Source organism: Scleropages formosus, chromosome 22 (assembly GCF_900964775.1).
Source record: "Scleropages formosus chromosome 22, fSclFor1.1, whole genome shotgun sequence".
Taxonomy (NCBI): Eukaryota; Metazoa; Chordata; class Actinopteri; order Osteoglossiformes; family Osteoglossidae; genus Scleropages; species Scleropages formosus.
In genome coordinates, this window is record NC_041827.1 from 1,799,943 (window position 1) to 1,826,485 (window position 26,543).

At 44.2% G+C, this 26,543-nt stretch overlaps 3 protein-coding genes across 3 annotated transcripts; all 3 read left to right on the forward strand.

Moving 5' to 3' along the window:
* Positions 1-4,804: 4,804 nt before the first annotated feature.
* LOC108918251 (olfactory receptor class A-like protein 1) lies at positions 4,805-5,770 on the forward strand. Its single transcript, XM_018725373.2, has one exon. The coding sequence runs from the start codon at positions 4,805-4,807 to the stop codon at positions 5,768-5,770; it is 966 nt and encodes a 321-aa protein (XP_018580889.2).
* A 4,702-nt stretch (positions 5,771-10,472) lies between these two features.
* On the forward strand, positions 10,473-11,423 carry LOC108918252 (olfactory receptor class A-like protein 1). The gene has a single exon (XM_018725374.2). It carries the CDS (start codon positions 10,473-10,475, stop codon positions 11,421-11,423), a length of 951 nt encoding a protein of 316 aa, XP_018580890.1.
* Positions 11,424-20,897: 9,474 nt separating this feature from the next.
* Positions 20,898-21,924, forward strand: LOC114909352 (olfactory receptor class A-like protein 1). The gene has a single exon (XM_029247950.1). It carries the CDS (start codon positions 20,959-20,961, stop codon positions 21,922-21,924), a length of 966 nt encoding a protein of 321 aa, XP_029103783.1. The 5' UTR covers positions 20,898-20,958.
* The last annotated feature ends 4,619 nt before the right edge of the window (positions 21,925-26,543 follow it).

A 26,543-nucleotide genomic window follows, 5' to 3' on the forward strand; every position in this document is an offset into this window, starting at 1 on the left:
GATGGGTTTGAAAGATGGGCCTGATGTACTGACCTCTTCTTTGCCAACAGTGCCTGGACCTCTTAGTCATTTATGTCATCCAGTCACTGTTTTTCTTTGTGCTGAAGCCAAGTACTTCCTCTGAAGTCTGCAAAATGGCAGTCTTGATGTAGTTCCAGGAAGTTTCTGAAGATGAGTTATCTGCACAGCTTGAGCCTTCGAGTCCCAATTGTTGGCTTTCTTGAAACCGTACCTTGACTTCAGCAGTCTGGAGGCAATTTACTTTCAATTCTTCCTTGGGATGCCTCTTTTCCTTAGCTTTGGCTTAAAATGGAAGTCGAGCTTGTAGCAGATGAGATGCTGGTCTGTACGACGCTCTGCACTGTGCATCCCTCTTGTGTGTCAAACATCTTTCAGGTCATGTTGATGCACTAGCATATAGCCTATCAGGTGCCGATGTTCGACCAAGGATGCATCCAAGTAGTCTTCAGACTATCTTTCTGCTGGAAAATGGTGTTAGTGATGGTGAGCTGTTGTTCAGCACAAAATTCAAGAAGTAGGCACCCGTTATCATTAGAATTACCTATTCCATGTTTACCAAGCACGCCTTTCCAGGCTTTGGAGTCGCGGCCCATTCTGGTGTTAAAGTCACCAAGGATGACTACTTTGTCACTGGCAGGGACTTCTTGTAGCAGATCGCACAGGTCATTGTAGAACCTGTCTTTCTACCTGAACAGTTAGTATGTATACACTGAAGATAGTGGCGTGTTGCTGGTTTCCTAGTGGAAGTTGCATGGATATAATACAGTCTGAGTGACCAGATGGCAGGTTTGTATGCTTTTTGGCAATGGAGTTCCTGACCATCAAATCAATACTGAATAGACTTTTTTCTGCTTCCAGTTTTCCTGACCAGTATAAGGTGTAACCTATGCCATGTTCTTATAGACTACCTTCCTCCAGGATGTGGACTTTGCTGAGAGCAGCTATGTCTCCATCTAACCTGGGAAGTTTGTGGGCATCCAAGGCTGAGTGACATTCGGGACGATTGCTGTCTTTTGAGTCCAGCATAGTTCTGATGTTCCAGCCAGCGAGCTTGAGTCCCTTTCCACCTCAGGGTGGGATATGATTCCGCTTTGTGTTTCGACCACAGTTTAAGGTCTTTGGGAGATGAACTTTATTTGGACCACCTTTTCTAGGTCCATCTCCATGTGGAGCAAGCAGTGCTGTCCCTTAAAGGAGTTGTGTAGGATCCTGTGTAGGATCCCACTTGAAGATCCTACACATCATGTATTAAAGTCTTATCACTAATGAAGAAATGTGCAGCCACTTTGTGAGGCACCTTGGTAGGTGAGAAAAAGAAAATTAAACATGGAAAAAACGGGAAAAAGAGACTTACAATTTGACAGGTTTGACCATCACCTGATCTTAGACAGCAGCATATCATGAGGAATGACAGGAAACTGAAAAAATTAGTAATGAGTAATAACCCCACAACAAGGATCGTGACAACGATAAAGATGATGAACAACTTAATTCAAGGCACAGAAATTTAATAGTATTACATCAGAATTAAAAGCTTCCAGACACCCATATTTCACAATGATGTACAAGATTTTGTTTATACATTTTCAGATGAGATACTGTATCCATTGGAATTACAGTGATCAGCCACAACATTAAAACCACTGACAGGTGAACTGAATAACATTGATAATCTTGTTACAATGGCACCTGTCAAGAGATGGGATATATTAAGCAGCAAGTGAACAGTCAGCTCTTGAATTTGATGTGTTGGAATTAGGAAAAATGGGCAAGCATAAGGATCTGAGCGACTTTGACAAGGCAGAATTGTGATGGCTTGATGGCTGTGCCAGGGCATATCCAAAAAGACAGGTCTTGTGGGGAGTTCCTGGTATGCAGTGGTTAGTACCTACCAGAAGTGGTCCAAGGAAGGACAACCGGTGAACCGGAAATAGGGTCATGGGTGCCCAAGGCTCATTGATACGTGCGAGGAGCGAAGGCTAGCCGGTTTGGTCCTACCCCAGAGAAGAGCTACTGTAGCACAAATTGCTGAAAACCTTAATGCTGCCCATGACAGAAAAGTGACAGAACACACAGTGCATTGCAGCTTGCTGCGTATGGGGCTGCGTAGCCGCAGAGTGCACATTCTGACCCCTGTCCACCATCAAAACTGCCTACAATGGGCAAGTGAGCATCAGAACTGGACCATGGAGCAATGGAAGAAGGTGGCCTGGTGTGATGAATCATGTTTTCTTTTAGATCATGTGGATGGCTGTGTGTGTGTGCATTGTTTACCTGGGGAAGAGATGGCAGCAGGATGCACTATGGGAAGATGACAAGCCGGCAGAGGCAGTGTGATGCTCTGGGCAATGTTCTGCTGAGAAATCTTGGGTCTTGGCATTCATGTGGATGTTACTTTGACACAAACCACCTACCTAAAGATTTTTGCAGACCACGTACATCCCTTCATGGCGATGGTATTCCCTGATGGCAGTGGCCCTGCCACACTGCAAAAATTGGTCAGGAATGGTTTGAAGAACATGACAAAGTGTTCAAGGTGTTGACTTGGCCTCCAAAGTCCCCAGATCCCAATTCGATCGAGCATCTGTGACATGTGCTGGAAAAACAAGCCTGATCCATGGAGGTCCCACCTCGTAATTAACAGGACTTAAATGATCTGCTGCTAATTTCTTGGTGCCAGATACCACAAGACACCTTCATAGGTCTTGTGGAGTCCATGCCTTGACAAGTCAGAGCTGTTTTGGCGGCACGAAGGGGACCAACACAATATTAGGCAGGCGGTTTTAATGTTGTGGCTGATTAGTGTAATTCAGTTTCCACAGGGTGGTAATAAAACGTTATAAAAAGAGGAATTTAAAGAACACGGCATCAAAACACCACACAGAGGACTTTCTGTAATTCTGATTTTTAACACAAGGTAAGAAGCAGTTTTTTTTAAAATGTGAGGTCAAAATTGAACAAACTGTAATTCTGAGTTGAAGAATTTACCTCAGAACTTCCAAATGTTTTCAAAAACTAATAGAAGCAAAAGGCAACAAAATAGTTTTTTTGTATTAAATGTTACTTCCTTGGACATATTAGACTGGGCTATGGCATCTCGTTCCAGTACTGTACTTTGTTAGTATCAGAGACAAAAACATTAGGTTTTCTGTTTAAAGTATCTTAAATTTTACATTTTAGGAATATTACATTTTTTAAGTCGCATATTTCTGGCGATCATATCAGAGATACACTACTAATGCACATTAATGTAAACTTTCTATTTAATGTCATCTTATATTGTAGCTCATTCTAGGCATTTACAAATTACTACCAGAAGAAAATTATCTTCTGAAGTTTTGTTGATTTGCATCAGTTGATTGTAAATTTTTATGATACTTAAATTACGTTTTATGATACAGGACTTAATTAATTTTTAAAAATGCTTAATTTAAGTGTTAAAGCACAGACTTTTGGAGGAAGGTATTGAAATGTAGCGGGGCATGGGGAGCTTGGCTGGGTCCTGCTCTCTGGAGGGTCTGGGGTTGGAGTCCTGCTTGGGGTGCCTTGCGACGGACTGGCGTCCTGTCCTAGGTTTGTCCCCTCCTCCTCCAGCCTTCCTCCCTGTGCTGCCAGGTTAGGCTCCGGTTTGCCGTGAGCCTGTGCAGGACAAGCAGTTTCAGACAGTGTGTGTATTTAAATGTAACTTGTACCAGTTATTCTATACAAAGCTATCCATCAGAAAAATTAAAGATATTTTACCCCTATATTTCTAAATTAGATTGCTTTGAGTGGGGGGCATGGTAGCGTAGCGTATTTGGTCAGGGCTCGCTGTGTGGCAAGTCTAGGGTCCGAGTCCTGCTTGGGGTGCCTTGTGGCGGACTGGCGTTCTGTCCGGGATGTGTCCCCTTCAGCACCCTGTGTTGGATCATTAGGCTCGGGTTTGCCATGACCTGATTCGGGTCAAGCGGTTGTAGAAATTGTTTGTGTGATTTCTCTGAGAATCACAAGAAGTCAAAGGTAGGTTTTTGAGCTATGTTCTTTCAATTAAATGTCCTTTAAATTAATTACCTTTCTAATTAGCATGCCTTTTTTTTAATAGCCTACGTGTTTTCAGCCCCTTTCAATGTCCTAGAGAAATGTAGATAAATTTATTTTTCTAGTTATGTCACAAGACACCTATTTCATAGCTTTTTTTACCTATGAGAAAAACTCAGAAAAATATCTTTAAAATATAAAATCCACAACATGACAATAAAGATTTCTTCTTCAATTGATGTTTGAACATTCTTAACTACATTGGCATATACCTAGTGAGCTGCAAGAAAATTACCAGAAGAATCTGCACTATGCAAAGCTAAGATTAAATGCCACTTATAGCTTTGCTATGTGCAGTGACAGTACTCCTCAAAACCACAGAAATATCAGCTGCTTTATTAAAAAAACACAATTATACATTTTTTAAATGTTAAAAAATATGGCAGTGCAATTCAACTCATTCTGGGAATTCTTTAAACAAGCAGTTAGAATCAACTATCCCTTATGAAGTTAGAAGAGCAGAAAGAGCTACTAGACGATGCAGTAGGGCTGAGAGATGAAAAGCTCTGCTGTGCATTTTGTTTCTATGAAACACTTTATAGACCAGTTTCGGCTGACAAAACATGTAGCTATGTATGCAGCTTAAACTGTAACACAGGAAGTGTTGTGAGTCAAAGATGAATATTCATTATTGCACATGAAAGACATTTCACAGGAAGTTCATTGTGTTTCTGTAGTCTTTGCTCCTTGTTCTAGCTTGCCGGACATGCAGATGGAGGTGCGTGTGATCCTGAAGGCGGCTGGCTTCATCTGTCTGGTGGCGGTGGGGCTCCCTGCCAACCTGAGTATTCTTCTTCTCTTCTGTCGGCTGCGCTTCCTCCGTGGTCACCTCCCACCCAATGATTTAATCATAAGCAATCTCGCTGCCATGAACGTCATAGTCCTGCTGTGTCGTGGCCTTCCTCAGACCCTGACCGCCTTTGGCGTAAAGCGTTTCATGAATGACTGGGGCTGCAAGGTGATCATCTTTGCCTACCGCATGGGTCGTGCCATGTCCATCTCTGTGACGGCTCTACTGGGCTGCTACCAGAGTGTGAGTGTAGCTCCTGCTACCCCTCGCTGGACCATCATGAAGAAGTGGCTCCCCCCTCATCTACTTCATACCATCATCATCCTCTATGTGCTCAACTTCATTATCCCTTCTGGCTCATTCCTGTTCACTGAGGCACCATCAGGCAACGGCTCAGTCCGGGAATACATGTTAAACCTTGAGTTCTGTATCGTGGTGTACCCGGGTGCTGAGGTCTATGTAGCCCATGGGACAGCAAACACTGTGCGAGATGTGTTCTTCGTAGCCCTGATGGTGTTGGCAGCAGTCTACATGCTGGTGATCCTGTATCGACACCGGCAGCAGGTTAAAGGATTGCGGGGGGCTAGCAAGGCATCAGCAGGTGCTTCCCAGGCTGTTTTGCTGCTGGTCTGTACATATGTAGCTCTCTTTGGCCTGGAGAATGTGCTGTGGGGATACACACTCTCCGTCTCCCAGGTCCTGCCCGCCGTCTCTGATGCTCGTGTCTTCTTTGCCTCCTGTTACTCCGCTCTCAGCCCTGTTCTCATCATCGCCTCTAACCGCAGGCTGGCAGGCAACTTCTTATGCTGTAAATGTGAAAAGAAAGCAAATGAAGACCCTTCTGTTTCAGGACAATCCAGCAATTTGCATGTAGGAGAATAAATAACAAACAAACATCATGGAAAAATGGAATGATGTGTTGGGTGTACTGTAGAAATTTATTGCATTTCATTAATTTTTTCTATTTTTTTTTTACTTTTAGTATTTTTTAAAGAAACAATTATAAAAAAGTTATCCATAAAATTGTTCTATTGATGAAATTATTGCCCGTTTGTTTTCATAAAGTAAGCTTATAATTTTGAGTTTATATGTATGACTGAAAATAGAAATAAAAATTATTTCTGACAATACATGTCTAGTACTATTGAAAAAAATGACATCCTGACAAAAAAGCTGTAAAGGAATATGTTTCATGTAAAGGTTTAAGCACCTGTCTCATGTTTCAATACTTCATCTGATTTTTTTCATAGCTTCTTATGAGTTCATATATATGTAATACAGAACTATTTTAAGAGTTATGAATTTGCATGTACCTTGCCTTTAACAAACACACTTTGTTTTAAGGCTGATTAAAAAAATATAACTAATGAAGATATCTGTTTTGATTATGGTTTAACCGGTGTTGGAAAATGCAGCTACACTCTTTTTGCTTCTGATTGTGAATTCTTAGGATACATCATGATTACACCAGTACTTAACAATGAGCAATATTTGTTTAGTCACCATTTTTCCACCCCTGCAAGATCAGACAACATCCTTGTAACCATATCCCCAGTCATGTTATGTAAATGAACCTTAAAAATGTTAAGGTTTATTTTTTTCTTTTACTTGAATAAGAATTTGTCCAAGTGTAAGGTGCGGTGGTTTGGAGCTGTTAGTGGACAATTTCCTGGGGTCTTTGCAATTCAGAATCATCATATTGGTATGTAATAGAAAATAATTTCTTTGTCTACTTGTTTAGGTTTTCAGTGTCACCTGTTATGAGCATAACATTTTTTACAGAATATTTTATTTTACAACTGAATAAATAAGATAAAATTTTAAATATTTTTTAGAAGGTTAAAAAAAAAAACAAAACGATTACCACCTTTCAGTAAGAGAAATGTGGATTAAAGAGAAAATGATAGAAAAATACAACTGATGGCTGAAGTGATAGAAATTCCGTTTTGGAACCCACACAATTTTAATTTTCTTTGGTAGCTGGTGGCTTTCACAAATTTCTAAAATTTAACATTTAGCTTATGACCCAGTTTCACACCCTGATTGAAGTTGTAGATCTCTTGGTTCCTCAAATGCATAAAGAACTTTTAAATGGGTGTATTTGATCTTTTCTTACCTTTATTAATTTAGCAGCCACTTTTCCCATAAACTCTATGTAGTCTTAGTAGCCCATGCACCTTATTCACTAGTGGTGACTTACACTGCTAGATACATTACTTACAATAGGTCACGCATCCCTACATCAGCGGACACACTTTCTCTGTCACTCACACACTATGGGTGAACCTGAACAGCTTGTCTTTGGAGTGTGGGATGAATCCCATACAGACACAGGGAGAAGATGCAAGCTCCACACAGACTGAGTGGGGTTGAACCCCTGTCCTTTCACACCACCCAAGCAGTGTGAGACAGTAGCAATACTTGCTGTACCACCCTCCTTTTCATGTCTTCCTGAAAAGATTCAAAAACATTTTTTTTTTCATTAATCATTCCTCATTGTCATAACTGAGCTCCACTATGGGAGCACAGTGGCGCAGCAGGTTTGGTCTGTGCCTGTTCTCTGGTGGGTCTGGGGTTTGAGTCCCACTTGGGGTGCCCTGCGACGGACTGGCGTCCTGGCCTGGGTGTGCCCCCTCCCCCCACAGCTCTGCGCCTTGTGCGGCTGGATTAGGTTCCAGCAACCCTGCCTGGGACAAGCAGCTTCAGTCTGTATGTGTGTGTGTGTGTGTGTGTGTGAGAACTCCACTGTGTTATTGCTAGTGAATCAGCAACAGTAATACCAGTTCCATTATTACTGGTTTCCCATGAGCTTCTTTACTAAAGTCCACCCCCACATGGAGATTTTCCATTAGTTTAATGGAAAAGGAACACTTACAAACACAGGCAAGACACACCATGGTACTCAAAAACACATTACGTACCTAACAAATTTCTCAACATCCCCTGTGAATAAATTAGTGTTAGGTAATTAATACATGGACGTTTTTGAATGTCACCTGTAGGAACCTGCATCCCGAGGGAACATTCTGAATCACCAGCATTTCTGGGATTTGGCCTTCTAATACTTATTTTTCATTTTTCCACAGAAAACTTAATAAATGACTTAATTTTAATACATTTATAAGAAGACTGTGGTAAAGCATCACACCCTGAGCAGTTCCAAACCTGCCAGCCCTGGCTGCAGTCACAAACTTGTCCTGGTAAACATGCACAGGCATTAATCTGGTAGACAGGAGAAAATTGTCCCGTAGAGGAAAGCCAAAAAAGTATATGACAATGACTGTCCCAACGCTCCCAATTAAAACTGACTGAACCCTCTAAGTACATTTATGACAAAGTTACAGAGATTAGGGGACCAGCTGTGCTTTTGAAATTAAATGGCTCCCTAATGGATTCATAATTCCAACCTCGCTGAAAGAATTACAGCAGCCTTAAGTGTCGCAAGGTAAAACAATAACCTGAGGTGTAGCTGTGGGATCTGTGGGGATCTACCCATCCAATATACCATGGGGTTAATAGACTGTGCTCACCAGAATCACATTGAACCCCATCTGGGTTTTCAGTTTTCAGAATGTTTTATTGTCTAAATGACCAAAAACATAGATCACAATGCTGCATTTTTTTGCATTCTTATGAAAAACGTAGCTGCTTAAACTTAACCCGTGTGAAGAAAAAATAATTAGAAATTCAGCATAGCAGAATAACACCATCACATCTGTCAAAATGATCCATAGTTACACAGAAAAAATGTATAAAAAATACAGTTTTTTTGTCTTATGTTTTTTTTTTAACGTAGTTAGGTGCTGTTCTACACCAGGACTGCAGTCTTTTATATGCAGCTTGGTTCAGTGGATAGATCCTCTAAACTATTTTTGGCAGCATTTTAAAATAACTTAGAATGTTGTGTTGGCGGGCATAGAATCAGGCAGAGTAACCTCAACGTTGAGCTAAACGCTCTTTAAAATAAATTCATAGGTTTTTGAAGCCAACCTGGATTGAAGGGATGGAGTGCTGTCATCTGGTGAAGCTCTGTACATCATCTGTAATCATCTTTACTTGACACACCATCCAGCAACAGTGTATGCTCTACTAAGCTACTCCTGACAATTCTGACTTTATGTACAGTCCTTTAGCCTTTGCTTCTCACAAAACATCTCCACCTGTTTTTGTGGTGTAATTCTGGCATACAATCCATGAGAGTAGTTGGCCAAACTGGGTGTGTTTTGTTTTACTAATTGTCACTTCCTTAACTGTTAAGCTGGTAACTACAAAGAATGTAAAATCAAGCAACCAATGTCAACAACCGCTTGCCCCGAGTGGCATTGCGGTGAGCCGGAGCTTATCCCTGAAACACAGGGCGCAAGGCCAAAGGGGGAGGAGACACACCCAGGATAGGACGCCAGTCAGTCGTAAGGCACCCCAAGCGGGACTCAAATCTCAGACCCGCCACACAGGAGCACCGGTCAAACCCACCCCACTGCCATGCCCCAAGAATGTACAACAAAATGTGTAAATAGGGTTTTAGAGAGTATGTGATGTTATTTTTGATAATGACTTTTAGATTAGATTTTTATGATATCAAATGTCCTACACTTTTGTCAGCCACTTATCCAAGTCAGGGTCATACTGGTCTGGTCTATTAAGAATCATAAACATAAGACTTAAACACACTGAATGTACAGAAACACACATTATAGCCTTCCTTTTTATTGTAAATGAGAAAAAACAATAAACGGTTCATTCTGAAAGCTAGAGAACACGTAAAGAATGTACCAAACTATCCTGGTATAGATACAGTAGTTCTTTATCCAAGGGTTAACTATGAAGGGTTAAACAACTGTCCTGTTCATATCCCCATCCAGGAAGTGCTGCAACTTGTATGTTCACTGAATTACATTTGAGGTGTCTGAACATATGAAATAATTTTCAGGGCTTGGAAGCCTTTCTGACATTCTTAATAATGCAAAGTCTCTTTTTTATGTTCAACATATTGTATTGACATGCAAAGGGGGCGGGACTCTTAGGCTGTGTGTATGGTGCCTTTTGATAAAGACAGGACAGGTGATGATACTATGGCTATTGGCTCACATGTCTGGATCATGTGTCTCTGAGGATCACCAAAGGGGTTTCCAGCAGTGAACCACATGTTGTTAGCACCACCTGCTCCCCAATTTTTTTTTTCTTGCTAATATGAGCCACATCTCCGCTGTGCTCATGTTTACTCCGGTCTGTTGCAGTGTGCCCAGTCAAAAAGAATAAACTTGTGTTTGTCCCTAGAGGAATGCCATAAAAAGCCATACATTTCATAAAGAAGGTATATTTACTGCAGTGCTGGACCTGCAGAAGGTGTACAGGTCCATCGATGTGCCACCATCAGTAGAGGTAAGAGTACTTTTAATGTGACAAAATAGTTTCATCCAAAATATATGCGTATCTTGCTGTAGTGTTAGCAAGCCAACAGTGTTAGTTTAAACACATGGTGTAGAGTCACTTTTCTGAGTCTTTGCTCAATATCTCTGTGTAGAAGACACCCTGTGGCTCGAACCTGACTGTCTTTGTTGTGACAGAGTCCGGGACAGGGGCAATGGACCTCTGTCTTACCATCAAGGGCGTCTCCTTCCTCCTGCAGGCAGGTCTGGGAATCTGGGGCAACGTTCTTGTCCTGCTGTCATACATTCACATTTCCTGTGTTGAGCACAGGCTGCAGCCAGTGGACTTAATCCTGTGCCACCTGGCCTTTGCCAATCTGATGGCCCTGCTTACCCGCTCTGTGCCGCAGACGATGACTGTCTTTGGCATGTACAACCTGCTAGATGATCTGGGCTGCAAGGTGGTCATATACTCTTACCGCATCACTCGCGCCCTCTCAGTCTGCATCACCTGTATGCTGAGCAATTTTCAGGCGGTGACCATCTCCCCAGCAGGGCCGCGCTGGACAGCCCTCAAGGCCCATCTGCCACACCTTATTCTGCCCGCATTTGCTGGCCTCTGGCTCCTCAACATGGCTGTTTGCATTGCTGCACCGTTCTTCTCCATCGCTCCACGCAACAGCACTGTGCCACCTTTCACGCTCAACCTCGGCTTCTGCCATGTCAACTTCCGAGACAACCTGTCGTATGTCATCAATGGTGTGGCTGTCTCTGTACGGGACTTTACCTTTGTCGGGCTCATGCTCTGGTCCAGTGCCTACATCCTCTTGCTCCTGCACCGTCACAGCAACCAGGTGAAGAGCATCCGCAGCTCCAACCGCCGTTCCCATGGCAACACAGCTGAGACCCGAGCAGCCAAAACAGTGGTTTCTCTGGTTATCCTGTATGTCGTCTTCTTTGGTATTGATAACATTATTTGGATATACATGCTCACGGTTGCTCAGGTGCCCCCAGTTATTGCTGACATGAGGGTCTTTTTCTCTTCATGCTATGCATCCTTCAGTCCCTTCCTCATCATCAGCTCTACTAAAAAGATCAAGGCCAGGTTGGTCTGTGCGGCAGGTGATGAAGAGCAATTGTTGAGCAGTGGAGATGCTAAGGTCTGAACATCTTTTCTGCCACTAAACCAGAGTTTGAAGGATCACACTTTCTCAAAGGTCATGTCATTATCAAAGTAATAAATCATTCACATTGTCCTGTTTTCATGTGACATTCAGTTTTGGATGGTGCAGCATCAGTTCATCTTTGATCACAAAGATTATTAAAGCAATGTGACCAACTGTTTAATACTTTGTGAAATGCAACTAACATTTTAAATAGTAAATTGGTTATGTCTGATGCCACACAACACTTCAGTTTGAATATCAACATTCAGCAGAAATGCAAACACCTAAAACAAGAACAATGAATGCTTTGTAACTGCGTGTTTTCAATTTTTTTACTTTCATGCGCAACAAAATGTATGCTAATGTTAATAACAATATACTTCGAAAAAACTTAAAAAAAAAAAAACAGTATACACCAGTCGAGATATTTTCATTCCTTCAAGATGTTATTATAATACATATTGTTTGCAAGTTAAGCCTAAAAATTATTACTTACTATTATTACCATGTCTACTCAGACACTGCTAACCACTTTCATTTCTGTTGTTTTCCTTACACTTTAAAAGTGATTAAATATTGCTTGCACAATATGGGTTATTACACTTTATGTTTGTCTGGATGAAGCAGAGGTATCAAAAGGTCATTTAAACACGTTAAGTGTTTGCTGCAGATGAATCACTGGGCTTCTTCAGAGAGTAAATTGAACAGATCTGGTGTCACAGAAATGTTATAAATGATTCTGAAATGTTTCAGAAGCTCTTCCAGCAATAATAAAAGAAATATTTAGCATGACATTGAAATCAGTCTGGATGAGATCTTTTATGAAGTAGGAATAAACTCCTTCTAATTTGAAGCTTTTTTTCATACAGTATTTTGCACATTAGGGGGTGAGGTGGCGCGGTGGGTTGGACCGGGTCCTGCTCTCCGGGAGGTCTGGGGTTTGAGTCCCACTTGAGGTGCCTTGCGACGGACTGGCGTCCCGTCCTGGGTGTGTCCTCTCCTCCTCCGGCCTTACGCCCTGTGTTGCCGGGTAGGCTCCGGTTCCCCGCGACCCCATATGGGATGAGCGGTTCAGAAAATGTGTGTGTGTGTGTATTTTGCACATTATTTTGATGTTCTCCCAAAAATAGATCAGTGAAATACCGTTTTTGGTCAAATACCATTTTTTTTCTGGCCAGGGTCATGGCTATCTGGAGTAATTCACTTGGCACAAGGCTGGGTGGGGGTACATGCTGGATGATTTGCCGGAGCCACATGCACACTGATTCATACTTGCACAGTAGAATTTTTTCATTTCCAAAATTAAAAAACCAAAAACTGCTGATCAGTCATTCTTTACAATTCTTCACAAGAATGACTGAGCAGCAGTTATACACAGACAGCGGACTTGTGTCTCAAACAAATTATGTCGCCCTGTAATGTGTAATAACACACTCCATCTCAAAGCGTTTTATAAATCCTCTTTTGTATTTCCATCAATTGATCAGTGATTGACACAAATGTTTTCCTTTTACTGTAAATTTTGTGATTATATTAGACATCAGCAGAAATGTTTTCCTACCACTGTATACAGATACTTTTGTGTTTCCTGAATTTTCCTGCCCTCTGATGGTCACAAAATGCCTGTGCACATTCCCTGAAATTACAGTAATTATGTAGTTTACTTTTCGATTTTCACAAGACAGTGTGTCAACAGTAGTGAGAACATCAGATATTTTGCTTTTTGGTAGAAAGTACGGTTGAAAAATGTTACTAGTTATTAATTTAATTTAATTATTTATTATTATTGTATATTATATAATTATTAGTTATTAAGTTAGTAATGTTAGCTTATCTACAGCAAAATTACTGCCTGCTCAGTTAGTTTGCAGTATTATTATTCTATTATTATTGCTAAAACACAAAAATAACTGTAAAAAACATTATTTAGCATAGTAACCTGAATGTCTATTCTTTTGAAATAGAAATAGGCATAGATTTATCTGAATAAAATACTCACTATTAAAATCATCTATACATTTTACAGTATTTATAAAAAGAAAATCAAGTTTCACATCAATTATATATATGACATGGTATTGAACAAATACTATCATGTTGCTGAAAACACAAAGATCACTGCAAAAAGGACTATGTAGAATAGTAAACTTAATCTGCACAGATTTATCAGAATAAAACATCCATCCATCCATCTTCCTCCGCTTTTATCCGGGGCCGGGTTGCGGGGGCAGCAGTCCGAGCAGAGTCCTCCAGACTTCCCTCTCCCCGCACACCTCCTCCAGTTCCTCTGGGGGAACCCCAAGGCGTTCCCAGGCCAGCCGGGAGACATAGTCTCTCCAACGTGTCCTGGGTCTGCCCCGAGGCCTCCTCCCAGTGGGACAAGCCCGGAACACCTCCCCAGGGAGGCGTCCAGGAGGCATCCGGAACAGATGCCCGAGCCACCTCAACTGGCTCCTCTCGATGCGGAGGAGCAGCGGCTCTACTCCGAGCTCCTCCCGGGTGACTGAGCTCCTCACCCTATCCCTAAGGGTGCGCCCAGCCACTCTGCGGAGGAAACTCATTTCTGCCGCTTGTATCCGCGATCTCATTCTTTCGGTCATGATCCAGAGTTCATGACCATAGGTGAGGGTAGGAACGTAGATCGACCGGTAAATTGAGAGCTTCGCCTTACGACTCAGCTCCCTCTTCACCACAACACACCGGTACAATGACCGCATTACTGCGGACGCCGCACCGATCCGTCTGTCAACCTGCCGCTCCATTTTTCCCTCACTCGTGAACAAGACCCCGAGATACTTCAACTCCTCCACTTGAGGGAGCAACTCCCCCCTAACCCAGAGGGGGCAATCCACCTTTTTCCGACTGAGAACCATGGCCTCGGATTTGGAGGTGCTGATTCTCATCCCCGCCGCTTCGCACTCGGCTGCAAACCTCCCCAGTGCACGCTGTAAGTCTTGATTCGATGAAGCCAACAGGACCACATCGTCCGCAAAAAGCAGAGACGAGATCTCGCGGCCACCAAAACAGACACCCTCCGTTCCCTGGCTGCGCCTAGAAATTCTGTCCATAAAGATAATGAACAGAATCGGTGACAAAGGGCAGCCCTGGCGGAGTCCAACATGCACCGGGAACAGGTCTGACTTACTGCCGGCAATGCGAACCAAGCTCCTACTCCGGTCATACAGGGAACGAACAGCCCGTAGCAACGAGCCCCGAACCCCATAATCCCGAAGTACCCCCCACAGGATGCCACGAGGGACACGGTCGAACGCCTTCTCCAGGTCCACAAAACACATATGGACTGGTTGGGCAAACTCCCACGAACCCTCCAACACCCTAGTGAGGGTATAGAGCTGGTCCAGTGTTCCACGGCCAGGGCGAAAACCGCATTGCTCCTCCTGAATCCGAGGTTCGACTATCGGTCGGATTCTCCTTTCCAGTACCCTGGCATAGACTTTCCCAGGGAGGCTAAGGAGTGTGATCCCCCTGTAGTTGGAACACAATCTCCGGTCCCCCTTCTTAAAAAGAAGGACCACCACCCCGGTCTGCCAGTCCAGAGGCACCGTTCCCGAACTCCACGCGATGCTGCAGAGGCGTGTCAGCCAAGACAGCCCCACAACATCCAGAGACTTGAGAAACTCGGGGCGGATCTCATCCACCCCCGGAGCCTTGCCACCGAGGAGTTTTTTGACTACCTCAGCAACTTCAGCCAGGGTAATGGACGAGTCCCCCTCCAAGTCCCCAGCCTCAGCTTCCTCTACGGAAGGCGTGTCGGAGGGATTGAGGAGATCCTCAAAGTACTCCTTCCACCGCCCGAGAACATCCTCAGCTGAGGTCAGCAGCGCACCACTTCCACTGTTAACAGTGTTCGTGGAACACCGCTTCCCCCCTCTGAGTCGCCGGACGGTTTGCCAGAATCTCTTTGAGGCCGACCGAAAGTCTTCCTCCATGGCCTCACCGAACTCCTCCCAAGCCCGAGTTTTTGCCGTGGCGACTGCCAGAGCCGCGCTCCGTTTGGCCCGTTGGTACCCGTCAGCTGCTTCAGGAGTCCCATGAGCCAGCCAGGCCCGATAGAACTCCTTCTTCAGCTTGACGGCATCCCTTACTTCCGGTGTCCACCACCGTGTTCGGGGATTGCCGCCGCGACAGGCGCCGGAGACCTTATGGCCGCAGCTCCGAACCGCCGCCCCGACAATGGAGGCACGGAACGTAGTCCATTCAGACTCAATGTCCCTCACCTCCCTCGGGACCTGGTTGAAGCTCTGTCGGAGGTGGGAGTTGAAGACCTCTCTGACAGGGGCCTCCGCCAAACGTTCCCAACAGACCCTCACTATGCATTTGGGCCTGCCAGGTCTGTCCAGCTTTTTCCCCCGTCATCGAATCCAACTCACCACCAGGTGGTGATCAGTTGACAGCTCAGCCCCTCTCTTCACCCGAGTGTCCAAGACATATGGCCGAAGGTCAGAAGAAACGACTACAAAGTCGATCATCGACCTCCGACCTAGGGTGTCCTGGTGCCAAGTGCACTGATGGACACCCTTATGCATGAACATGGTGTTCGTTATGGATAAACCGCGACTAGCACAGAAATCCAATAACAACTCACCGCTCGGGTTCAGATCAGGGAGGCCGTTCCTCCCAATCACGCCCCTCCAGGTATCACTGTCGCTGCCCACGTGGGCGTTAAAGTCCCCCAGTAGAACGACAGAGTCCCCAGTGGGAGCGCTTTCCAGCACGCCCCCCAGGGACTCTAAAAAGGCCGGGTACTCTACACTGCCGCTAGGCGCATAAGCACAAACGACAGTGAGAGACCGTTCCCTGACCCGAAGGCGTAGGGAGACGACCCTCTCATTCACCGGGGTAGACTCCAACACATGGCAGCTGAACTGGGGGGCTATTAATAAGCCCACACCAGCCCGCCGCCTCTCACCCTGGGCAACGCCAGAGTAGTGGAGAGTCCACCCTTGGTCGAGAAGAGTGGTTCCAGAACCCAAGCTGTGAGTGGAAGTGAGCCCGACTATATCTAGACGGTATCTCTCAACTTCCCGCACCAGCTCAGGCTCCTTCCCCGCCAGTGAGGTGACATTCCAAGTCCCAAAAACCAGAGTTGGCGCCCGAGGTTTGGGTCGGCCGGGCACTCGGCCCCGACCACCGCCCAAATCACAATGCACCGGCCCCTTACGGTTTCTCCGGCAGGTGGTGAGCCCACCGAAGAGCGGCTCCACGTCGTGGCTTCGGGCTGAGCCCGGCCAGGCCCCGTGGGCATAGACCTGGCCACCAGGCGCTCGCATGCGAGCCCCCCCCCCACAGGCCTGGCTCCAGGGTGGGGCCCCGGTGACCCCATACCGGGCGGGGTAAACGAAAGCCTTGATTTTTTTCTTCATAAGGGGTTTTTGAACCGCGCTTTGTCTCGTCTGTCATCCAGGACCTGCCTGCCATGGGAGACCCTACCAGGGGCATATAGCCCCAGACAACATAGCTCCTGGACTCATTCAGGCACTCAAACCCCTCCACCACGGTAAGGTGGCGGTTCACGGAGGAGAGACTAAAACATCTACTTATAAAACAAGAGGCTGTTGGTAGTGTAGTGGTTAGAGCATCTGGTTAGGACAAACTACTGAAATAAGAAGGAAAGCATATTGTAACGACCCGCGCTACTGTGTTTAGGCGGGAAACATGTTCAATGTAAATAGTTGCATTGTGGGGAAAAATGTGGAACGTAAATGTGCAACCACTGGAGGCACTTCTGAGGAAAATGATGGGGGTGACTGTCCCCTCGGACCGAGAGCATTATTTCATTGGTACCAGTGTACAAATATAACATTTGAGAGAAACCCTGCTTCTGTGTCCTTCTTTGCCCTGTCCACACTCATGGCACATTGGTGTCAGACATGCCATGAGACAGGACCATGAGAGGCTAGATTCGTGAGTGACTGAACACTGAAGACGAAGAAGGGGAAATTGGTGCAATGAAAGCCAGCAGGACGACAGAACGGTGTCTGACGGAAGAGCCTGCGATGGTGCAGGTTGAGGCGAAGGACCTATTGCCAAGCACAGGTGTCCAGAGGCACCCTGGGGAAGCGCACGCTGTAGCAAAGACAGCGGAAAAAAGCTGTAAGGTGCCACCGGAGACTGGCGAGCAGGTTTAATGGGGTCTACCTACGCCCATGAAAAATGTGGCAGAAAGAAGCAGCAAACTGCCAGCGAGTACTGAGGAAAGTCACCTTGCGAATAACGCCATTTTCCGAGGAGGCTGGACGATGTGGAGCAGTATTCCTCATCTGTGGACAGGCAGGGCCCCGTGGCGGAGGAGCTCTAACTCGTCAACGCGAATTTGCCCGCAGATGAAAATTTCACCGCTTTTGTGGAGGAAGTGCCTAGCCTGCTTGGAGCCCCAATGAGCTTTTTAAAGTTAGAACAGTGCGGCGGCGCAAACACCGCAAAAGCAGGAAGGCTGCGCAATGAGAAGCAGCCGGGTTTACGAGCATCACGGCAGGCTCAGCGTGTGGCGAAGCGACTGAGGCTTGAGTGGCAAGCAGGGCGGCTTGCCTGGGTCCTCCGCCAGAAGGTGACTGAGCGCCGAGAGGTGTGGCGAGACGGCCAGGTGAGCAAGAGGGGTGTTTGCAACTGACTGCAGAGAGTGGACCCAACGGTCCCGCGAGAGCTGGTCAGCTGCGGGGAGCGCAAGGTGGTCGGCAAAAGCCATGGGGGCGCCACCAAGCCTGGTACGTGCTATGGGCGAGGAAAAGAGCGGCGCTGGGAATGAGGCCGGGCGTACAAGGAACGAGGATGGCCACCTCGACCCCTGAGCACACTGCAATGGCGGGCTTTTTTGGTTGTCCCCACCCCAACAACCAGCGGTCGGCATCCGGGACCTGCATTCCTGACCGGAGACACGTGAGAACGGCGCCAGACATTGGGACACTTATGGGGCAGGCAACAGCGGGGACGCTGCTATTCTTTTTGACGGAGGGCTATGTAAGGACCCCTGTTACTGTGTTTAGGCGGGAACCTGTTCAGTGTAAATAGTTGCATTGTGGGGAAAAATGTGCAACATAAGTGTACAACCACTGGGGGTACTTCTGGGGAAAATGATGGCGTGACTGTCTACCAGTGTGTCAGGAGTGAGCCTAAGAGCGCTAAGCAGGCTGGGAAGGTGGGTTTCAGGTGCAGGTCCTGGAGGAAATGGGGTCCTTGAACCGAGAGTATTATTTTCCTGTGTAATGGTGTTCATTCAAGATGAATGCTGCCTCACACTCTCTCTTTGCCCCATCCAAACCCACGGCACTGCGCGCCACAGTATCTTACAATTGACTGATAAGAGACAATATGTATTATGTTGAGTTTTCTCAGTTTTTCACACTGTCACAATACATCTTCTGAGTCATCAGTTGACAATAAACTTGAAACAGAACTTTGCTTGAATTAATTAGGTGACAGTGTCAAATATAAGGGGTCCAGAGCAAAGGTAATGTCCAGAAATGCAGACAACTGTGTTAGCAAGACTTAAGACCATCTGGAATGAGATCATTACAAACTCACTCATATTGTCAACAATGCTTCATGCTTACAATGCATGGACAAAATAGGATTTAGTCCACAGATATGAGATGGTACTTGAACACCCTACACATCACATATAAAAATCTTATCAGTAATGAAGAAGTGTGAAACCACTTTGTAAGGCACCTTGGCGGATGGAAAAAAAGACAATTAAACATGGAAATGATGGGAAAAAAAGACTTGCGAATGGACAGGCTTGATCCATCACCTGATTTTAGAGAGCAGAATTATTGTGAGGAATGACAGCAAACTGTGGAAAATCATGAGCAATGAATCCACAACCTTGAAGGTTAAGGAAGTGATGATGATGATGATAAAGATGGTGAACAGCTTAATTTCAGGCATAAAAATTCAACAGTATCATATCAGAATTAAGAAGCTTCCAGACACCCATATTTCACTATGACGTACAAGGCTGTTTACACATTCTCAGATGAGATACCATATCTGTTGTAATTAATTCAGTTCCCATAGGGTGGTAATAAAAACACTATAAAAAGAGGAATTTAGAGAACTCGGCATCAGAACACCATACAGAGGACAGTCCATAATTCTGATTTTCAACACAAGGTAAGAGTATTTTATATTTTAAAACACAAGATCATAATTGAACAAAGTCCAATTCTGAGTTGACGAATTTACCTCAAGACTTCAAAATGTTTTCAAAAACTGATACAAGCAAAAGGCAACAAAATTTTTTTCTTATTAAATAATTTCCAGGCTATGACATCTCGTTCCAGTACTGTACTTTGTTAGTATCAGAAACAAAAACATTACATTTTCTCTTTAAAGTGCCTTAAATTTTACATTTAAGGAATATTACCTTTTTTAAGACATATTTCTGGCGATCATATCAGGAATACCACACTAAAGCACATTAAAATAAACTTTCAATGTAATGTCATCTTATATTGTAGCTCATTCTAAGCATTTACAAATTACTAACAGAAGAAAATTCTTTTGAATTATTCTTGATTTGCATGAATTTTAATGATTGTTAAATAATGTTTCATGATACAGGACTTAACGAATTTTTAAAAATGCTTAATGTAAGTGTTAAGGTATGGACTTTTGGAGGAAGGTATTTGAATGTAGCTTGTAAGTATACCAGTTACTCTATACAAGGCTATCCATCAGAAATATTTAAGGTATTTTACCCCTATATTTCTAAATTAGATTTCTCTGAGGACGACAGCAAGTCAAAGGTAGGTTTTTGAGCAACAACAGTTAGCTTTCAATTAAATGTGCATTAAATTAATTACCTAATTATCTAATTGGCATATGTCATTGTTTCAGTAGCCTAGGTGTTTCCCTTATTCAATGTCCTAAATTTAATTTTATAGTTATGAAAGGAGAAAGCTATTTTATAGCTTTTTTTTAGCTATGAGAGAAACCCAGAAAAATAATTTTAAAATAAAAAATCCACAAAGATTTCTTCTTCAACTAATGTTTGAATATTCTCAACTAATTGACATATACCTAGTGAATTGTAACAAAAATAAAGTAAGAATCTTCACTTTGCAAAGCTAGGATTAACTGTCACTTATTGCTTTGCTATGTGCAGTGACAGTACTCCTCAAAACCACAGAAATATCAGCTGCTTTATTAAAAAGGCACAACTACACATTTTTTAAGTGTTAAAAAAATATGGCAGTACAATTCAACTCATTATGGGAATTCTTTAAACAAGCAGTAAGAATAGACAGTCCATTATGGTCTTAGAAGACCAGGAAGAGCTACTAGATGATGCAGTAGGACTGAGTCGAATAGCCCTGCTATACATTTTGTTTCTATGAACTGCTTTATCGAACAGTTTCTGCTGACAAAATGTGTAGCTATGAAAGCAGCTCAAACTGTAAAATAAGAAGGGTTCTGAATCAAACATGAATATTCATTACTGTACATGAAAAATATTTCTCAGGAAGTTCATTGTGTTTCTGTAGTCTTTGCTCCTTGTTCTAGTTTGCCGGACATGCAGATGGAGGTGCGTGTGATCCTGAAAGCGGCTGGCTTCATCTGTCTGGTGGCGGTGGGGCTCCCTGCCAACCTGAGTATTCTACTTCTCTTCTGTCAGCTGCGCCTCCTCCGGGGTCACCTGCCACCCAATGATTTAATAATAAGCAATCTTGCTGCCATGAACTTCATAGTCCTGCTGTGTCGTGGCCTTCCTCAGACCCTGACCGCCTTTGGCGTAAAGCGTTTCATGAATGACTGGGGCTGCAAGGTGATCATCTTTGCCTACCGCATGGGTCGTGCCATGTCCATCTCTGTGACGGCTCTACTGGGCTGCTACCAGAGTGTGAGTGTAGCTCCTGCTACCCCTCGCTGGACCATCATGAAGAGGTGGCTCCCCCCTCATCTACCTCATACCATCATTCTCCTCTGTGGGCTGAACTTTGTAATAACTTCTGGCTCAATCCTGTTTGCTGAAGCACCACCTGCTAACGGCTCAATCCCAGAGTACACCTTGAACCTTGAGTTCTGTATCATGGTGTATCCGGGTGCTGAGGTCTATGTATCCCATGGGACAGCAAACACTGTGCGAGACGTGTTCTTCGTAGCCCTGATGGTGTTGGCAGCAGTCTACATACTACTGATTCTGTATCGACACCGGCAGCAGGTTAAAGGATTGCGGGGGGCCAGCAAGGCATCAGCAGGTGCTTCCCAGGCTGTTCTGCTGCTGGTGTGTACATATGTAGCTCTTTTTGGCCTGGAGAATGTGCTGTGGGGATACACACTCTCTGTCTCTCGGGTCCTGCCCGCCGTCTCCGATGCACGTGTCTTCTTTGCCTCCTGCTACTCTGCTCTCAGCCCTGTTCTCATAATTGCCTCTAACCGCAGACTGGCAAGAAACTTCTTGTGCTTTAAATGTGAACAGAAGGCAAATGAAGACCCTTCTCTTCAAGGACAGTCAAGCAATTCTCATGTAGGAGAATAAATCACAAACATCTCTCATGGAATGATGGGTGGAAGTGCTGCAGAAATTTTATTTATTTTATTATTTTTTTAAATTTATTTTATTACTAGTATCTTTAAAGAAACAAACATAATTATTTATAAAGTGATACTTCTATTTATAACACCATAGCTAATTCCATAGTTTTCAAAAAATAATCTTGAAATATTAATTCTGCAGATATGTCTGAAAGTACAAGAAAGAAAATACTTCTGAGAATACTGTATGTCTGGTACTGTTGAGTGGGGGGCATGGTGGCACAGTGGGTTTGGCCTTGGCCTTCTCTATGGTGGGTCTGGGGTTTGAGTCCTGCTTCAAGTGCCTTATGCCGGACTGGTGTCCTGTCCTGGGTGTGCCCTTTCCTCCTCTGGCCTTGCACACTGCGTTGCTGGGTTAGGCTTCAGTTCACCACAACCCCACTCTGGACAAGCGGTTTCAGTCAGTGTGTGTGTGTGTGTGTGTGTGGTACTGCTGAAAAAAATCATGTTCTGGCAAAGAAACTGCAAGGGAATAAGTTTATTGTAAAGGTTTAAACATCTGTCTCATATTTCAATGTGGAATCTGATTTTTTTCAAAGCTTACTTTACATTCATATATATATATATATATATATATATACACACACACACATATATGTGACAGAAAAATATTTAAAGAGTTATGAATTTGCCTGTACCTTTTCTTTGAACAATGTAGTTGAGTATAAATTGAATAAGAACATAATTTATTTTAATGCTGATAAAAATAAATTTATGAAGATGTCTGTTTTGATTATGGTTTAATTGGTGTTGAAAAACACTCTTTTTGCTTCTGCTTGTGAATTTTTTTGTTGACATCATAATTACACCAGTACTTAAAAGTGAATTTCTTTAGTCACCATTTTTCCACCCTACAAGATCAGACAACATCCTTGTAACCATGTTCCCAGTCATGTTGTGTAAATGAACCTTAATGTATTGGGTTTATTTTTTTCTTCTATTTCAATAATAAGTTGTCAGAGTGTAAGGTTGTGGTGGTTTGGAGCCGTTAGTGAACAAGTTCCTGGGTCATTCATTCATTAATTCATTCATACATTCTTTCCTGGGGCAATTCAGAATCATTATACTGGTGTATAACAGAAACAGATCATGCAAGCTGATCTTCCGTTTCTCCACATGCTCCCAAGTCAAGCATCGCCCCTGCACTACGTGCGACATCGCAATTGCCTGCCTCATCTCCTCTTCCTGTTCGTGAATGAAGTCATAATCATCTTCCTCCTCTCTGGCAACTTAGCTTTGCTCCACAACTTTATCTGATCACCGGCACCGAGTCCTGCCCTACCTACTTGCACCTGACTGACCATGCATCTCTATGCTCAAGCACTCTAAGCATGTACGACCACTTCCTGTGGATTCCACTTACATCCTGTTTTTAATCTTACAGGAACTGATCTCACCACTGGGTCCCTTGTGCCTGACAACGTCAATTCCAAGCCAACCTCGGCACACTTGAATTCTTCTACTACACTAGTCTGTGGTAACTCCAAGACACGCTTTCCATACAAAACCACACTACTCAAACAATGAGGGAACCCCCAACCATCTCCTTATAGCTTTGTTCATAACACCTTCCAATCTTTCCACCTCTGCTATAGAAACCTTGTATGCAGTTAGCGGCCACGAGGCAATATACCAAACTGCAAGCACCAAACCTTCAGTTTCCCAGGTAAAAAAGATTTATCAATCTTATTAATTGCCTACGCTATGTCCTCTCTTAGTCCTTTTACCTGTTCCCTATCGCTTAATGAAGAATCACTGCATCTGCCCAAGGTCTTTAATTTTGGCTTTTCAACCACTGACGGAATCCTTAAATTCCTTTCCCCATCAATATGAAAATTCTCCTGCAATAACTTGCGTTTAACTATTGACAAGCTCCTACACTTGCTAGGTTAAGCTTTCAATCCTGCCAACTTTAGATTTTCATTTAGCTTTGTTAAGTGTACTGTTCTCCCTGCGTGTTGTGCACACGCAGTTATTAACAGCAAGCCAAACTCGATTCTCACGAGCCAGGATAATTATGAGCGTCTTGCTCCTTTGTCTCCAAATGTGAAACTGCGAGTGAAACTATAATAAACAGAAACAGTAAAGAAAACTTAGTCTAATTACAACAATTGTTATAATAACCAGTTAACTCATTTGCCGATAGCCTAGGCTAGCATGACACAGCGCGAACTAAGTTTTAGGACAGTAACGTGGAGTTACGGCTGAATAAACAGAGTTTACATTACAAAGGTCAAACTTAAAAGCACGTAAACATTTTAGCCAATGTCTGCAAGAACTTCACAACTTACAGTTATTGCTTCCACGGGCGTAGGGCACACAGAACTCAAGACGCTTCCACTATGCCTATCCCGACACTAGTCGTGCATCATGAAAATAGCGCATGTGCACAAATTGCGTATAACTTATGGAAATAAAGGTTCCGCTCAACAAAGCAATTAATCACATGAACTAAACAAATCTGCGGGCAGAACAATAAGTGACAAGTACACGGGACAGTAGTAGTGAGCATGGTCATATCGTCCATATGCTGTGATCGGCGGGAGGCGGGTACTGTCCTTCAGCCTCATACCCCCAACCACCCATTTTGAAGATCTAATAATCACATCCATAGCCATGGTAAAAGCCAAAGGTGAGATTGTGCATCCGGCCATTATGCCAATCCCCAACTGCTGCCAAGATGTGGTGTACTGTTTGGTGCAAAATAAAACTGAATGTCTTCAAAATACACCTTAACCAGTCTTGTAATGCACTCTGGGACTTTAAAAAAATCAAATGCCTTCCACAACAAAGCATGTGGTACCGAACCAAAGGCATTTGCCAAGTCCAAAAAATTGAATTTTAATTAAATTAAATAATCCTTGGAAATCATGATGGTACCAACACTCCATAAAATAGCATACAATGCAGAAATCATGACTCTGAAATAGCCTGATGTAATGAGCTATTTCTCAGTCATTGTTAATTCTGTCTAATGTATTATTTTTTTAGGCATGAAATAAAATAACATGTTCCAATAAACTGATGTGTGCATTATATTTACACTGAAGGATCACCAATGCAGTACATCATGTTTCGTGTAAGTTAATTTGCTTGCTACTGTTATGCTCCAATGGGGACACAGTGGAGCAGTGGGCTTGGCTGGGTCCTGCTTTCTGGTGGGTCTGTGGTTAAAGTCCTGCTTGGAGTGCCTTGTGATGGACTGGCGTTCCATCCTGCGTGTATCCCCTCCCCCTCCAGCCTTATGCCCTGGGACAAGCAGCTTCGACCAATGTGTGTGTGTGTGTGTGTGTGTGTGTGTGTGTGTGTGTGTGTGTGTGTGTGTGTTAGGCTCCAGTAGAATGCAAATTACAGGAATTAGAAGCAAGTTTAAAGGAGGCTAGTCCCTCTGCCTGAGTTGCAGAATCACATAGCGACAACTGCCTAGTCGTGTTTATTCCTGCTCCTAGCCCCCGGCTCCCTGCAATCTTAGGTTCGACCGCCGCCTGGACCTTCAACAACAAGATGGGATCTGCCCCAAGCACGATATTTGCACCTTGGCTGTTTGACCCATGCTTGTCCCCAACCAGGATTTCTGCTGTTGCCCTTCATGCCACAGACCACCGTCCTCAAAGAAACCACACTTGAGTCTTCCCACCTGTCTCCCCATGTATTTGTGTATGACAGAAAATTCTGCCTTCCTCATGGACCCAGTAGTGACTGGAAAGTTCCGGTCTGCAGTGGCAGCTCAGGGTACCTTGCTGGGTGCTCACAAGCAAACCTTCCAGTGCCTATCTGAGTTGATTGGCAAAATTCTGCAGAGCCTGCTACAGAAGGGTGCCACAGTGATGCCGCACCATCACCTGCATCATCACCCGACCATGCCCACAGCGGACCCCTGGCTGGCCAAGTGCCAGAGATTTCTGCTACAGTGTGAGCTAGTGTTCTCTAGTCTGCCCCATGTCTACAGCACTGACATAATCCAATTAACCTACTTTGTGACCCTGCTTACTGACACCGCTCTTGATTGGTCGACTGCAGTTTTGAGGATGCAAGCCACTACCATGTTCGCCCAGTTCAAGGAACAGTTCGACGCAGTGTTTAATCATCCAACTGCTGGAGGAATGGCTGGGGATTGTCTAATGCATATTAAACATGGTAGCTGGTCTGTGGTTATACCTCGCAATTTAGAACACTGGTTGCGGAAAATAAATGGAACAATGAAGCCCTCCTAGTGTCACGCAGTGTGCTGGGATCAGGAGAGCAGACTCAAGTTCTGATACTAACTGGCTTTATTTGTATCACACGGGGTTGCACCCAGAGAACAGAGCAGAACAATCAGCCTCGGAAGAGATAGATATGTGAGGAGAACATCTCTCAGTTGGAGGTTCAGCAGCCAGGTGTGTCGGAGTGGGTGCTTTTATACTGCGTCTCCGGGGTAGTCGTCGAGGTGGTTGTCAAGCATGCAACTGTTAGATGGCTTCTGTGGCGGGGCCCGGGCTTGTTCTGATGGGACCTGTAGAAATCGGCAACAAGAACAGGGTCCAGAACATAGCGCGTGTGCACCCAACACTGTTCCTCTGG

Coding starts and splice junctions, on each gene's coding strand:
- LOC108918251 (XM_018725373.2), top strand. CDS start 4,805: ATGCAGATGGAGGTGCGTGTGATCCTGAAGGCGGCTGGCTTCATCTGT.
- LOC108918252 (XM_018725374.2), top strand. CDS start 10,473: ATGGACCTCTGTCTTACCATCAAGGGCGTCTCCTTCCTCCTGCAGGCA.
- LOC114909352 (XM_029247950.1), top strand. CDS start 20,959: ATGCAGATGGAGGTGCGTGTGATCCTGAAAGCGGCTGGCTTCATCTGT.